Source organism: Vanessa atalanta, chromosome 19 (genome assembly GCF_905147765.1).
Source record: "Vanessa atalanta chromosome 19, ilVanAtal1.2, whole genome shotgun sequence".
Taxonomy (NCBI): Eukaryota; Metazoa; Arthropoda; class Insecta; order Lepidoptera; family Nymphalidae; genus Vanessa; species Vanessa atalanta.
Window position 1 is genome coordinate 3,991,214 of NC_061889.1, and position 15,214 is coordinate 4,006,427.

A 15,214-nucleotide genomic window follows, 5' to 3' on the forward strand; every position below is an offset into this window, starting at 1 on the left:
TATGTCTTGTGGAGTTGGTTAGTCTCCCTCTCACTTAAGATTGGCCGCAGTAGCCGAAATTGGTTAGGACGACATCATCATCATCCGTAGTCGCCCTCGATATAGATCTCACTCACACTCTTTATGGTTTAAAAAACGAAACGAAAAACGAAAATTCTTTGAAATGTAATATGTATTAAATTTAAAGAAGAGAAAATATTATAAATAACTTATTTTTTATATTTGTACCTATAACCTGAGTTAACAACGCCAAAACAAGCACATATTATTGTCATTAAATAGTTGTTTTTTTTGGTATTTGGAAACGTTATTTAATTTGAAAACCTCAAACCGGATTCTATTAATTACTGATTTACTTTGATGTGTTTATTCTAAATCAACTATACGTCCATTTCGATATAAATTTTATTTTTTTAGGGCAACATATCGATATAAAGTTTGTTTACTCAACGCCGCTGCTTGAGATAGTATGATAGTAGAATATATTATAATCTATTCCAACCATAAGAAGAGAAAAGCCAAACAAACATTTGAAGACAAAAACAAAAACAATTGACGCGATATTATTGGTCAAGAGCAATGTTTAATCTCTGATATTCACTAAGGAATTTTGTAAGTAAAATGAAAGTCGAATTAAGTAGTTAAATGTATACTAGCAATTCTTGATTATTTTCTCATTATTTATAATACAACACTATAATTTGTTCCATAATTTATTGGTACTCTTGTGGTTGTAAAGACTTATAGGCTTTTAAAAATAAATTTTGTTTCAAAAGAAGAAGTAACAAATGCTAAAAGTGGACATGGACATAGACGAAGAAATAAAGATTAGAATTGTTTATTTAAATTTGCTTTACTTTATTGAAGCAATAATTACATTTATATATACTATCGATACATACAGAATTACAATCATTTTTAATTTCTATGGTTCTTAAAATGAGATTACATTGATTATGTACTTGATTTGTAATACAGAATACTAGTTTGTTATATTTGAAAGTTTTATATCTTGTTATACATTAAGCCTTTGGTTGTCTGATGAGTATTCCTCTTCTAAAACAATTATTTCGTAGATAAAAACGTTCAAATACAACAAAATTTATCTTTAAATTCTAGACACACATATTATACCCAGTATTCGTATGATCGATTTAATGTATTTATGTATTTTTTTCATAGATAAGATAGGTACTATGAATATTTTAACTTGTTATATTAGTTTTTTTTTTTAAATATTGAACAATTTTCTTCTAACACAATAGTAACAGTAAATGTGTGTTGCCATAACAATTGTTACGATATTTTCAAAATTTATCTTAATATTATGGTTACATGTTGTCGAATTCAAATACCGAATTAAAATCATAACTTTCTCAACACTTTTTACATTAAATATAGTACTAAACAGTAAGCATTCAATACAAGTTTTATTTGACCGAAACAAAACAGCTATTTTTATTACGTTAACTTATATAATTAATATTTCAAATACCATAAAAAAGCGCATAAAATTATCTAAGTAAATGAAAACTATTCTAAAATTTCCGGACATTCAATAAGTAGTCTAATGGTTATTTATCTATTGTTACTACGTAATGTTTTCTTAACGATTAAGATATTATAATCATTATATTAAATATTCAATAAGAATAAAGGTAAAAAGTTTAACCGTCTCTGTCTATAAAATATTTAATTAATTTTAAATAAAAATATATATTTTGTCACTATTAGTATTTAGTAAGATATTCGGAACATCGTTCTTAAAAATAGGTACGTATAATTTATTTTTTTCACATAAAAATATCAAATTGATCTATTTTTTTTGTTAAAATAATGTTTTGTACTTAACAGTTTGATTAAAATATCGTATTTGGAAACTTTTTAGTTTATACAGATAATGTCAACACTGTTTACCTTTACCTCATTTGTCTATTCTATACGTCTCTTTTAAGACTGGTGTGTTTATTTTTACCTTACAGTGAATTTTTGGGCCTCTTTTTTCGAAACCTGAGGTATACAAAAAATACAATTTTGATATTTATAAAAATAAGAAAGCTACGCTCACAGTAGGTATATTTAATACAAGTAGTCAATATAAATATTTTGAAATCGAAAATAAAACGATATTATTATAGCGTTTATTAACTGGTAGGATAACGCAATAGATACTATTATAATTCGTACCTCGTTTCAAAAAAAGAGGCGAGTGTTAATAGTTAAACTATATCTATACGATACACAACTAAAATTTGATAAACACTTCTATAATAAGATTCAACAACAATGTAGTGCATAATTATGATATAAACTAAAAATACTAACGTGACTGTCAACCAACGCTGATTACATTTTACTATGTCTAAGTTCGATTGAAAACTTAACTTTTGAAGTTAAGTTTATCATACAACTTAAGACTGTATTCTAGATAAATCTTAAGATAAATTCCATTCGGAATTAAGTGACGTCATCACCTACATTTGGTACCTTTGACTCAATTCATTTTTAAATTATGTTATAATAAACATGTTGTACTTAAAATTTATTCATTAATAATAACATATTATTTATAGACTGCATTCTCAAAACGAAATATATAATATTTAAATAGACTTATTACACACAAATTTATTCGTAAATAAAATTTTGCATTTTTTAAATAAAGAATAAAATAAATAATGGAGAACGCAGACCAATGTCACATAAGTATATTGTTGACTAGGTCTTTCCAATATAATATAGCATGACATTAACTACAGTTTAGCATCAAAACGTGCAGTATTTTACATTAAGTGTCTAATAAGCTATACATAATATTTTACACACAGAAAAAATACAACGTACTACATTTCAGCTATAATTATATAGCATGTTTAATAGCATATTACTAGATAATAACAACGAATACAAATTTCGTTTAAGTAGGAATAGCATAGACATTTAAGGTTGGTTAAATAATTTTAATGACAACTACAGCAGATCATTAAAACTTATATAAATATCTTGATTTACGAAAATTATTTTAAATAATATTTGGATCATTTTTTTATACATAAATAAAATAACTATATAGGAAATGGACCAGCTCACGTTACAAACAACCTATGTACCTATTCAACATCTAAAAAGTGTTATAAAATATTATAAGCAAAGAGTCAAACGAATTTATATAAATTGGTATCAAAGATCGACTATAAAGCTGACGTTCCGCAGGGGATGTCACACCGTCTAATAAATGTATTAGCAAATTCAGTTACGAAAAAAAAAAAATGTTGGATACACGGTGTGACGGATACAGTTTTCCCTAAACAGACGACAGAATAAGAAATATATGATTTATAAAAATAAATGCGGTCACTAACAAGTCAACATCAGAAACTTGGTCCAAATTTAAAAAAACAAATTAAGTCATTTACGACCCATCTTATTTTGAACACAATTTAAAATTACAAGATATGGTATATTTTCGATAAGCCTTAGGTATCTATAATATGTATAGCAAATAGCATATCATGTTGTTACATTTTTATAAGGTAAATATTTTAACAAAGAAAGATCTTCTAAAAATACTCTAATTTGTTTATCATTTTGCTGATAGTGACTAAAAGGATTCGTGTTAAAGGACGAGTGATTTTCAAAACATGTAAATATATGACGATCTATAAGAAATACACAGTAAGGTTTATACATTGGAATTTACAGAATAATTGTTGGAAACGATCAACATCACTAATATCTAATTAAAAGAACAATTTTATTATTTAGCTTGAGTGCCGAAATCGATTTGCTGTTGAAATAGGTACCTGAAAGCAGGTTTTATATATAATAGTTAAATTACATGTAAGAAATGTGGACTAAAGCTATTTAATATATATGAATTATTTGAAAAAAATATTTACAACACTTGGAACTCGAGTGAGTAATTTTTAATACTGATTTTAAAGATATTATACATCATTAAAAGTTTTGAAAGCTATTCAACAAATTTTGTTAACACGATAGTTTAGTTTCAGTACTTTTTAAAATACCAACCTCGGCCTCCTCCTTTCGTTTAGGTGTTTACAGACCTAGAAAATATACAACAATGTATTAATAGATAAAATAAAAAAGTTTTGACACATAAATTATAACATAAATGAAATTACGTTTTTAATTTGTACAATAGTTAGATGTAATTAATTGGTATTTTTTTTTGTCACAAAACATTTAAAAAAAATATGGGAGTTTTTTCAGAGTTTTTGAATATACTTTTTATCTAGGCATTTTTAATATTAAGCAAGATTATATACGGGGCCTATATAGGGTAAGCTTCGCATTCATGGAGTCAGTTTTTAAGCAGAAGTTGTATCTATAATTGATCTATGTATATAAAGTAGCAATATTAGACACAAGATAAATACATTTGCAAAACAAAGCTGAGTTTAGTTTTGATTTATTTACTCTGGTAGCAAATATAAAGATATTCCAGCTTACTATTTTAAAACGTGTCACTAAATTTTCATCGTTATATTAAGCGCAGTAGAGCTATTTTGCAGAACAACAATCGTAAAATGATAAAAAGTGATGCGATGATAATTAATTTAAGATATACAACATTCAAAAGATATCACATACAAATAGAGTATCAACGATTCACGGTTTTCAAAATTTCACGAGTTTTTACACAATAACACTACCGTCACGAAAGTGTCAAGCTACCAGAGTATATACCTCATAAGTCAGCTATGTGTAAAGACAGAAGACGGCGTGTAACTTCAGAGAAATACGAATAACGAATATACAGTAGAACAGATAAAGCCAACACTTAGGGTCAATACACAGGATAAGCGGTAATTGTGATAAAATTGCAATTAAATTATCCAAATTGAAACGTTAATTTCTAATTACAGAATTGTCAAACATTTGCGAAAGAGTTGCAAGATTATCACAATTGTATGCTTATCTAGTTGTATAATGAGAATGACTTGGCGTTTATTAAATTTAAATAACACTTTAACGCAATTTTGTTTCAGTTTTAAATTATATTGTTTATGACTTGGACCAGGTTAATTCTCATCATGCTTATTCATCAACAACGACACTGCGAACTTACCAAAAAGGTTAAATATCAAATAGTAATAACAAAATAACAACATACGTTATATTACTATTTATATATTATAACAAGTAACTTCTAAATTAAACTTCGGTTACCGAAACTTGTTCACACAAAGTTGGCTGAAAATGTGAGAAAAAATAATGGTATGATTAATCTAAAAACTTATTAAATGTTGAAAAGAACTTAAGAGCGACATTCTCTAATGATGCGCTTCCACTGAAACGGTTAGCAATTTTTGTTGTTGTAGTTTATTCTAAAGAAATTTACAAACAATTACAAAACATATCATCAATACTTAAACGACTTAAGTTAAGGAAGTATTCGTCTCCAATACATGTTGATAGAACAAAAATTGCCAATTTTCTTTTGGTAGAGACGCAGCTTAATGTGCACATTATTAGCAAAAAGTGTTACTTACCAATGATAAGAGCTAGAATGATAATTCCGATAACGGCAGCAATTATCATCATCTGCAAATGAAAAGTAATTTATTAAAATATCTAAATTAAATTATCGGTCTTTAATCCAGTATTAATTTTTATAAGTGAAGCATTAATCAGTAAAGGCTCTCTTGGGAAATTATAAAGTGAAAACTGTTTTGCTTTTAATTGTACAACGGCACGCTGACCATTAACAAGTCTCGTCTACGAGCTTTACAGGTGTAGTATGCAAGCATTATTACAATCGCTAAATTGTATAAAATTGAAAAAACATAGTTTTATTAAATCTTCTGTTGATAAGAAGGCTTTAGATTTTATGTTAAGATGTTGTTTTCTCACGATTTCATATTAGCTGTAGGGTATGAGATCAATGAAAATGAAACAGATAATTAAGCTGTTGAAATTGAAAATATGTGCTCCAACGTGTATTAAAAACATTTGATGTCAAACATATACATGTGGCATCATATCATCCGACACATGAAGGCTACTTCACGATGTTTTCCTTCATCGCCAGGCACGAGATGAATCATAAACAAAATTTAAATACATGACAATTTAGATGTGTTTGTTCGGGTTTGAACCTATCTTTGGCTCGCTCAAAATGATCAGTTTAGTACAATAATTATGGAAGGCATTATATAACTAAACAAATTCCACTATTTAATAAAAACCTTTAGGTTCTGCAACCAGAATTTGCTCTTAAGTTTTCCAGCCTGCTGTTCAAACTGTGACGCACCTTGCTGCAGCGCATCTGTAAATTATTTAAAATGTTACTTTTACATGTTTTCCCATATTAACCTTAGTACCTTTTGTTTTTGAAACTGTTATCAAAAGGAATTCTTGAGCAACGGTATTCAATTAATCTTTAACGCTACACGTTTCATACCTGCCCGGTCGTCGAGTTCCGAAAGCTTTTGATCTCTTTCCAATACCTTCTCCACGTTTGTTTTCATTATGTCAACCACCTGGGGACGATGAAATTTCAATATCAAAGTGTTTGAACTTGTGTAAATATTGTATTACAAAACATCATCAATTATATTCCTAAACCATTTATTTCAAAGAGTATTCTCAAGCTCATAAATGTTCTTGTTAATTATATTTATATTAATAAGTTATGAATATAACGTGAATAATAATTAAAAACATTCAATTTATTTAAGTTGTTCTTAAAAATATATTGATAAATTTAAAATTAGAAATTGCAGAGCTTAAAATGGATCTTAACATGGTTACAATAGTTGAGATATTATTATTTACCTTAAATTATATGGATACTTACTTCATCGACTTGTGCCTGCGTCTGCTGTAGGCGACGCTGTGCAGCAATCTGCTGTGGTGTTTTTGGTCCACCAACTGGCATATCATCGCTGGTAGGCGCTAATCCTCCCTCAGCCGCCCTAAGTCACAAAACACATGAAATAGAGTGTGTTTTTTCTTTAACGAACATTGAGATGAAATCTTTTACATACTTATGAAATGTAAAAGACATAGCCTTCAGAATTATTGAATTCTAAATGTTGTGTCTTATATACCTCATAATAAATATAATTTATGATACTGAATAAACGAATTTTATTTTGATATGCTTGTAACTTGTAACATCATTATAAAGATAACATAGGTGATAGAATCAAATATAACAGGGGATTTTAGTACCTACTCTATTTCATATAGAATTTGTAATTAAATTCGAGTTGGAAGAACAGATACAGCTATAGAAAATAAATCTATACAAAATAAATTATTCAATTAATATGAGATATTGATATACTTTAAGCGTATAAAGACTGTACAGTGTACAGTATTTCATTTTAAAATACTTTATAAAATCTTTTAAGGGAAAACGCTTTGTCCATTATTAATTTTAAACATTGTTTAAGTTTTATGACTTCTTACGAGAAAAGTCTGGAAGGAAACTGACAAACTGTTTTGAAACTCATAACCTGTTATTAATACCGTTTTTATTTTACATTTACTTTAAAAATAATAAAGACTACATGAAATTTAAAGCAATCGTTTTTTTTTCTAAAGAATTCGTTCGTATGTTTTTTAGTAAAGTTCAAGTAATAAGTAGATCTACGCATTACTGAATTACTTTATTTTTTACATACTATTTAAAGTACTTAGATATTTGGTGACGTTTAATGTGGATCAGGTCTATTGATATAAAAAAAAACTATTTATTTATATAGTAGAGCCATAGAGAAAAAAGAACCAAAAATGTTTTAATGTATAAAAAGTGACTGTATATGAGAATTAGACCGAAATATTCATTCTTGTTTAAACCACAATGTTTAATAAAGTCCATCATGATCAGTAATATACTTTCTTTTTTAGATCTAGTCTAATAATAATGTCATAATATTATCTATTTGCCTTCTTGAACAAAAGTCTCTTTTGACCTATCTAATATAAAATGTCGCGACATGATGGAAAATTCTTTTATAATCTATTAAATAGGTCACATGATTTATTTCCATTTAATGAATCTAGTGCTTTACTACTTTAGTTTTTAGCTCTCATATTTTATTCGTAATCTGTAAATGTTTAAGTCATTATAATACGTATGTATTGAATATATAAAATATATTTAATATTTTATTATTTAAGTTCGAGTATTAATTAGGTATTACTGAGTTATAAATACATAATAAGAAGAATGGTTTGTTTATGTAGCTTTATTTCATCAAGTCTGAATCGACTAAGTGTGAAGTACGATAATTGTAATCGTAGAGCAAGAACTAAATCGTCTTTTTTCTGTTTCTAAACATCCATCTCCCTCGTATAAGATTATTCTGCCAAGGCTAGGAATGCGTCAAAAAATAGTAGCCAACGATTGGCCTCTAAGTACACGCACATTAGTAAATTAGTATGTCGTTCGGCGATTGTCAAGCATAGCTGGCACGCACTTTAACGTAATAAAGTTGGCTTTTTTTGTTTTTGTTATTTTGTAATGCGACACTTTATTTAGATATAATATAAATAATCTAAGGATAAAACTTGTCCTTTCTGAAAATAGTTTATTATATATTCAATAAATACTAGATGAATATAAATACTTAGTGCATTCTTACATTATACAATAAACATTTTCTTCTAAATGTTATCTTTTTACACTAAGTAGTTTTGTTGTGCTTTGGTAGGTAGTCAGGACAAACGATTTTCTAATTATGGATTTAATTAAATTTATTAAAAGTAATTAATTAAAATTATGATGTATTATATACATTTATATATATTTTTTTATTTTTACCATATACCACCTCAGCTTATTTCTAATAGATACAAGAAATAAATAAAGGAATTATTTTATGTGTGTGTGTTTTTAAAAATAAGATGTAATGCTAATATGCTAAACAACTCAAGTCGATATGATGTAACCCCGTACTAGGTGAACTGTATGACGATAGGATAATTAATGATTTTTATTAAATTATGTTTATCATTATTAATTATTATAACATTTAATGTGAGACTGTTGCATCATTTCGATTCGTTTCGTCAATAAAAATTTAAAAGCTTGAATTCTATTAATCTTATAAAATTGCGTTTTTGTTTTTAATATTTTTTATTTTATTTTAAATTTAGAATGTTTTTATAAAACGATGTCATTGCCCTACCACACCCTCTATCTATTATAAAACATTAAAATATAGGCCTTTCATATTTAACCGAATGAGATTTGGCTTGCTTTCTAGAAAGTTATTATGCCCTACTTGGTTTGCTGCCAGGCCATGCACGTATGTAGTTTAAGTGTCCTTCAGTTGAAAGTGCAAGCTGAAGTATCATTCGTTAAGCCAAACTGCAAATGTCAAATAAAGCCTAAAAATACCTTTAATGAAAATTTGTATAAGATATTTTAAAGCCGAGCAAAGTGTACCGAACTACTAAATCAAATGAAATCAAAAGATACTTTAAGCAAATAAGCTCAAGAAGCACTTTTAAATAATAACGTTAAAGTTTTGTATAATAATTACTTGAATATAGAAACAAAGCTAAGTAGTTTTTTTGTAAATGTAATATGGACTACGCTCATTTTAAAACTGTTTTAATAACATTTAAGTATTGCATACCAAAAAATAAAACTTACCTAATTAAGATATTGGTTATGGTACAAAATTCAGTGTGTTTTGTGTTTAAAGGTAACTCGAATTAATTATCAGATGTTTCTCGTAAAAGATACGAGTACGGTGAGAGGGACTCCTATGAAGTTGGCACGCCTCTCCACTTCTATTAAGGGTTTTGGATGAGGTGGAAATTTGTAACGCAGCATTTTATATCACATTTTCATGCAACTTGAAACAGTATAACTGGAATTATTTCGAGCTGTTTGATTAGACTGTTAAATATATTTTTTTTATTTTTTATTATTATTTCAAAAGGCTTGAACATTACATTATACTCGTATATATTATAATGGCAATAAAAATGAAAATATAAATTAAAAACTTAAAAATAATTAACATTAACAATGGTAATAAGTTATTTTATCTTGTAGAAATATCAGAAAGATAGTATTGTAACGAAAGTTCAGGACCCGCATTACAACGGGCCTTACCCTTAATGTGGTCCAGATTTAATCAGCGATGTCCTCTTTACTCGTCTGCACGATACAATATACGTTTTTAGTACACGTGATCGATTTATATATGTATAAGTTAATTTTGTAATCTTTACTAACTCAATGGTAAAGGGTAGGGTTACCCAATCCAATCATAGATTCACAATTGTGGAAGTTTCAAAAGCGAACTAATTTCGATAATGTATGTTTATATCATCGTAAAATTCTGAATACCGTTAGATTATAATCTATCTTGCGATATTGTAAACTGTTGAAAGATTGTGAACCGTTATTCATTTAAAAAAATATGAATTTAGGGTTGGCTTAAAGTTTTTATAATTTAATTTAATTTCACTGCGATACATTACAATCTACCGATAAATAATGCGTTAAAAAGAAAGCTTTGTATGCGAGTATGTTCACTTTTCAGTAATTAATATTAATAATTTCACGGTATATACCTACAATTTAACGGTGACGTATATTTTTAACTTCGATGTAAAAATATTTTCATTTCCATATAAAATAAAAGGTCGTATATTTTATTTGTAATTGAAATTAGCGCCGTTATTTTTCAATTACCGTTAAAATATCTTTCATAAGGAAATTTACCATTTTACGGCGTAGGAAACCTTTAGTGCGAAATTACGAGTTATAGCTAGACTAACTTTTTTCGAAGGAAACAGTTACGTTCTCAATCAAATTATTAATAAGGTCTTTAAATTTTAGATGAAGCGACTTTCTGTGTCAAACTTTGTAAATGATTTGTTAAAAATTTAGTAAAACGTATTTATTTCAATACGTTATCAAGTCAGCAACAAATAAAAGGTTACGAACTATACATATGCATTCGCGTGCATTCAAATACTTTCAGACTAATTGCATGTCGTAGCTTTTTACGATCAAAACTGGCTTTCCATGAAATGGTTAAGAAATTTAAAAGGTTGAAAAAATACCCACAAATTGTAAGGTATTTAAAATTTATTAAACGTAACATATACAAATATGACAAAGAAAGTTAGTGTTCATGTATATGGCACATAAAATATGTTTCTTTTTTAACTTTTACTTGACTCCACTAGTTAGTATGTGTATGACCGATGTAGATAAAAATATCTAGGTGGACGACCTCATCGTGCTTTAAAAAAAGTTACTATGGATTTTTTTTTCTTTTTTAAAGCGGGTCATATGTTTAAGTTCTAGTTTCCATATTAAGAAGATGATTAGTAATAAGTGCGTGTAGTATATGAGTATGTAATAAAGCATAATAATTAATTCAATATACTCTTAGACGTTAGGCTGTAAACATGTGTTTTATTTAACCCTCCTCAGAAATAATAATAAATAAATATAAGGCTCATCGCACTGGTAAGTGGTCATCATTGCTCATAGACATAGGTACCGGAAGAAATAAGTATCATTAGGAACTAAGATGCCTTGTCCCTTGTGCCTGTACACTGACTAACTTCAGACCGGAACACAATAATACCAGTAGTTGCTTTATAACAAGAACATTAATTGTCTAAATATACTTCAGTAGTTGTAACTGAGCTAAGTTTTATGCTATTATAAGTTTGAATATATAGTTCTTTAGAGAGGAACACAAAAGTAAAAACGGTGGTTATTGCATACTTTGGAACTTTGAATAGATTTAAATAATTAGAAATTCCTATAGACAGGTAGACTATATTTATCTGTGGTCCAATGTGAAATTATAATTATAATAGACGGGGAAATGGAAATATAGATGTATAGTAATTTTATAAATGCGAAAGTAAATCTGTATGTATGTTATTCTTTTATCAAACCACTAAACCGAATAAAGCATAGGCTACTTTTATACTTAAAACCTGACGACAACCCTTAAACCGCGAACGAAGCCGCGGACAAAAACTATTATAAGATACATAGCAACTAATATGTGAATCAATGGTAGTCAATAATTGCCAATATAAGGAATGGCTCTTACAAAAATAGGTATTCAATTAACTTGTATTTCTGAATATACACTAAATAAAGCCAATATATAAGTAACTCTTAAATACGTTTAAATTATAGATACAAATGAATAGACAGTTATTATGAGTGGGAAGATATATACCTAAATAGCTTCCAACTCATAATAGCTGCATATATAAATTATGTATGTATATTTAGAAGTAGGGTTGATAGAGCAGTACTGACATTGCATACAAATTAAACGCCAAGGGCAGGAGTAGGACGTGAAACTTAAACGAAGATCACGTATTTCATGTGCATTAAGTTGAGTTTATATTATAATTCATCTCGTGTTCAACGGTAAAGAAAACTTGTCAGGAAACCTATATACTCAAAGAAAAGTTCTTATATAAATATATTATTAAAAGGAGTATATTAGTGTGGTCTTTGCTCTTTTACTTGCCTTTTATACAAATAAATAAAAAAAGATTAGAATATATTAAAATAATATGTTAATCGACAGACGGATAATGTAACAACGTAGTATTTAATTTATACTTTTTTTTTCTATAATCTTAAGTGGTTTCTATAACTATAAGGCCTTATGTTTCGAGCCACCGCCTTTTCTATCATGACATATGAATCTCGAGTGTCAAGCGACAAAAGATAAATGCTTTTCGATTTCCATTCGACTTTGACGTCAATCGTCAAAAGGTTTGCTTACTTAATGGTTGGGATGTCGTCTGGTCGTATTTCTTATTTGATTTTTAGCCAAAATCTTATCCAGACAATTTGTTATTTTGCTTGCTTGCGGAAAAATACAATACTAATTCATCCATACGTCAGTTTTTATATTTGTCACTTGACATTTTGAATTTAACTTAACTTAATTGTACGTTATATAGAAACGGTACAAAAATATCTTGTACTTTATGTTTTTTTTATTTATAAAACTCTTAAGGCTTGACTACATAAGTTTTTTTATCTAGCCATTCCACAGAAGTTAATAAATTATATGAGTTATACTATAACATTTAAACAGTGAAAATATGTAGCTTTGCCCGTAAACATTGGCACGGTAAGAAATATTAATCATCGCTGACATCAATGCCACCAACCTTGGGAACTAAGATGTTATGTCTCTTGTATACAGGCACAATCCGGAACAAAACACCATTAAGTATTGCTCTTTGCTGGTAGAACAGTGGGTGGTAACTACAGATCTTGCACAAAGCCTTACCATTAAGTATAATTTGTTAATTATACTCATAACTTACCAATGATAAATATGGCATTACCGAACGGCGTAGACTGTCAGCTATACATACTAACATGAAACAACTGTCTTTAAAATTATTTTAACAGTAAGTATTAGTGTGTTTTTTTTTGTAATTCTTTTAATTATACACAAATAACAGTATTTTTTCTTTTATATAAATAAATATAATTTGAAATCACGATTATGATAGAGGTACTTCTTTATTTCATAACATTTACTAAGAATTCCAAAGATAATTTAAGCGTTTGCTAAAATTTTCTAACCGGAAAAAATTATACGCCTGTATAACAATAAGTAAAAAACATATCTTTATATTATTTTACTTTAATGTGATTAAAAAACTAAATTCATCATGCAACATCTATTGAATACGATATATGTATATATTACATTAGCTAAAAAAATTATATAATTGTTAAATTATATTTAGTATACTTATTGCTGCGAAGTTAATACGCAATTATTTCGGACACTGGAAGTAATTTCACTATACAAAATAATAATTCAACATACAAAAAGAAATAAAGAGGTAAGGTTTTCATTCAATATAGAAAAAATAAAATCAATAAATCAAACAAATTCCTGTGACGTTAAAAAAAAATGGTTTTACTTACATTTTTAGATGGTCTGTATTTGCGCGTCGATGAAAATCCGAACAAATGAAAAGAGTTTCTTAATTTCTTTCACAAATTCTCTCCTAAGTTCATTCACTGGCAATGAATCTTCCCCGACCTATGCACCTTCACTGCTCAGCACCAAATGAATGTACTTCATGAATGGGATGCTTACTAGATTTTCCCACAAGAATATCGGCCACCGATCTATTTTTAGGAAAGGTATTTCTCAAATCGAAGTTACCTTCTATGCTGTGTAACAATCATGAAACGCACTCCTACACCATAACACATCAACACAAGAGACCGAACTGTACGAACAATGTTAAAATATCCTGTATTTAAGAAAATAAAGATAGAAGTGAAAACCTTCCGTGACAAGTTTTCCCGATTTGCATGGGAGAGGGCGCGTCAGTATTTTCCCTAATAGGAGCGAATGGTCTAAAAATACCTTCTCAAAGTTTAGGGCAAAATAGACTTTGTCGTGAACGTCTTTAAAATCAATTTCGTTTGGTTTCGGCAAGTAAATTCGTATGTAGTATGTGCGGTTAGGGTTGTGTGCGTTGTGGTTTCGACGCATGCGTAGCAGGGCGGGTGGACGCGAACAAAAATCAATTCGGTACGTGGGAGTTACGTAATGGCATAGACAACGTTTGCGTTGGCGACTATTCTATCGTAATTGAGGTTAATCTCGTTTAATATTATACATGGTAAAAAATAGTTTTATAATATAATAACTTGGTCATTGTCTCATTTCAACATATGATTAGGAAAAAGTACTTATTTGAATACTTTTATCGCATATTTTTAAAACTTAAGAACTATTAAATGAGTCACTTGTTGCGAAGATACGAAAACTATTAGGTTTATGGTCTAATAACTTAGATTTTAAAATTAATTATATTTTAAAAGCAGAATAAACGTCGAAATCATTGTTTTTCTTTAATCGTACTCTAATCCATATATTTAATTAGGCTAAGTTACTTATTCAACGGATATTGATCAATCTATATCATTGAATATTTTTTTATATAAGTTGAAATACTATTTGTCTATTTTATTATATATATTATAATTAATGTATAAAATAGATATGAGTTGGTAACTTATTTGTTATCTTAATAAGTCTGAATGTATGTACTCAATGAGTTCCTAAGCCATTCATTCGATTGTGATGAAACTTTTGAGTATACGCGTTAAGTTCCATGTTCAAAAAGGATTTGTTCCTATAAAAATCGCGTGCTGACAGGACTGGCTGCTAGTTTTAATATAGATGAG

General features: G+C 28.2%; 1 protein-coding gene across 2 annotated transcripts; it reads right to left on the bottom strand.

The window, feature by feature from the left end:
- Window positions 1–900: 900 nt before the first annotated feature.
- LOC125071420 (vesicle-associated membrane protein 2-like) lies at window positions 901–14,339 on the bottom strand. 2 transcript variants are annotated; one of them, XM_047681663.1, is made up of 7 exons: window positions 13,937–14,339; window positions 6,824–6,941; window positions 6,428–6,506; window positions 6,213–6,292; window positions 5,517–5,568; window positions 4,033–4,067; window positions 901–3,803 (listed from the first exon to the last, which is right to left on the bottom strand). In XM_047681663.1, coding segments are annotated over exons 1-6 (339 nt in total). In that variant the 5' UTR covers window positions 13,939–14,339; the 3' UTR covers window positions 901–3,803; window positions 4,033–4,059. The 2 variants fall into 2 exon arrangements, with proteins under 2 accessions (XP_047537619.1, XP_047537618.1); XM_047681662.1 differs by lacking the exons at window positions 901–3,803; window positions 4,033–4,067 and adding an exon at window positions 5,164–5,217.
- Window positions 14,340–15,214: the final 875 nt, after the last annotated feature.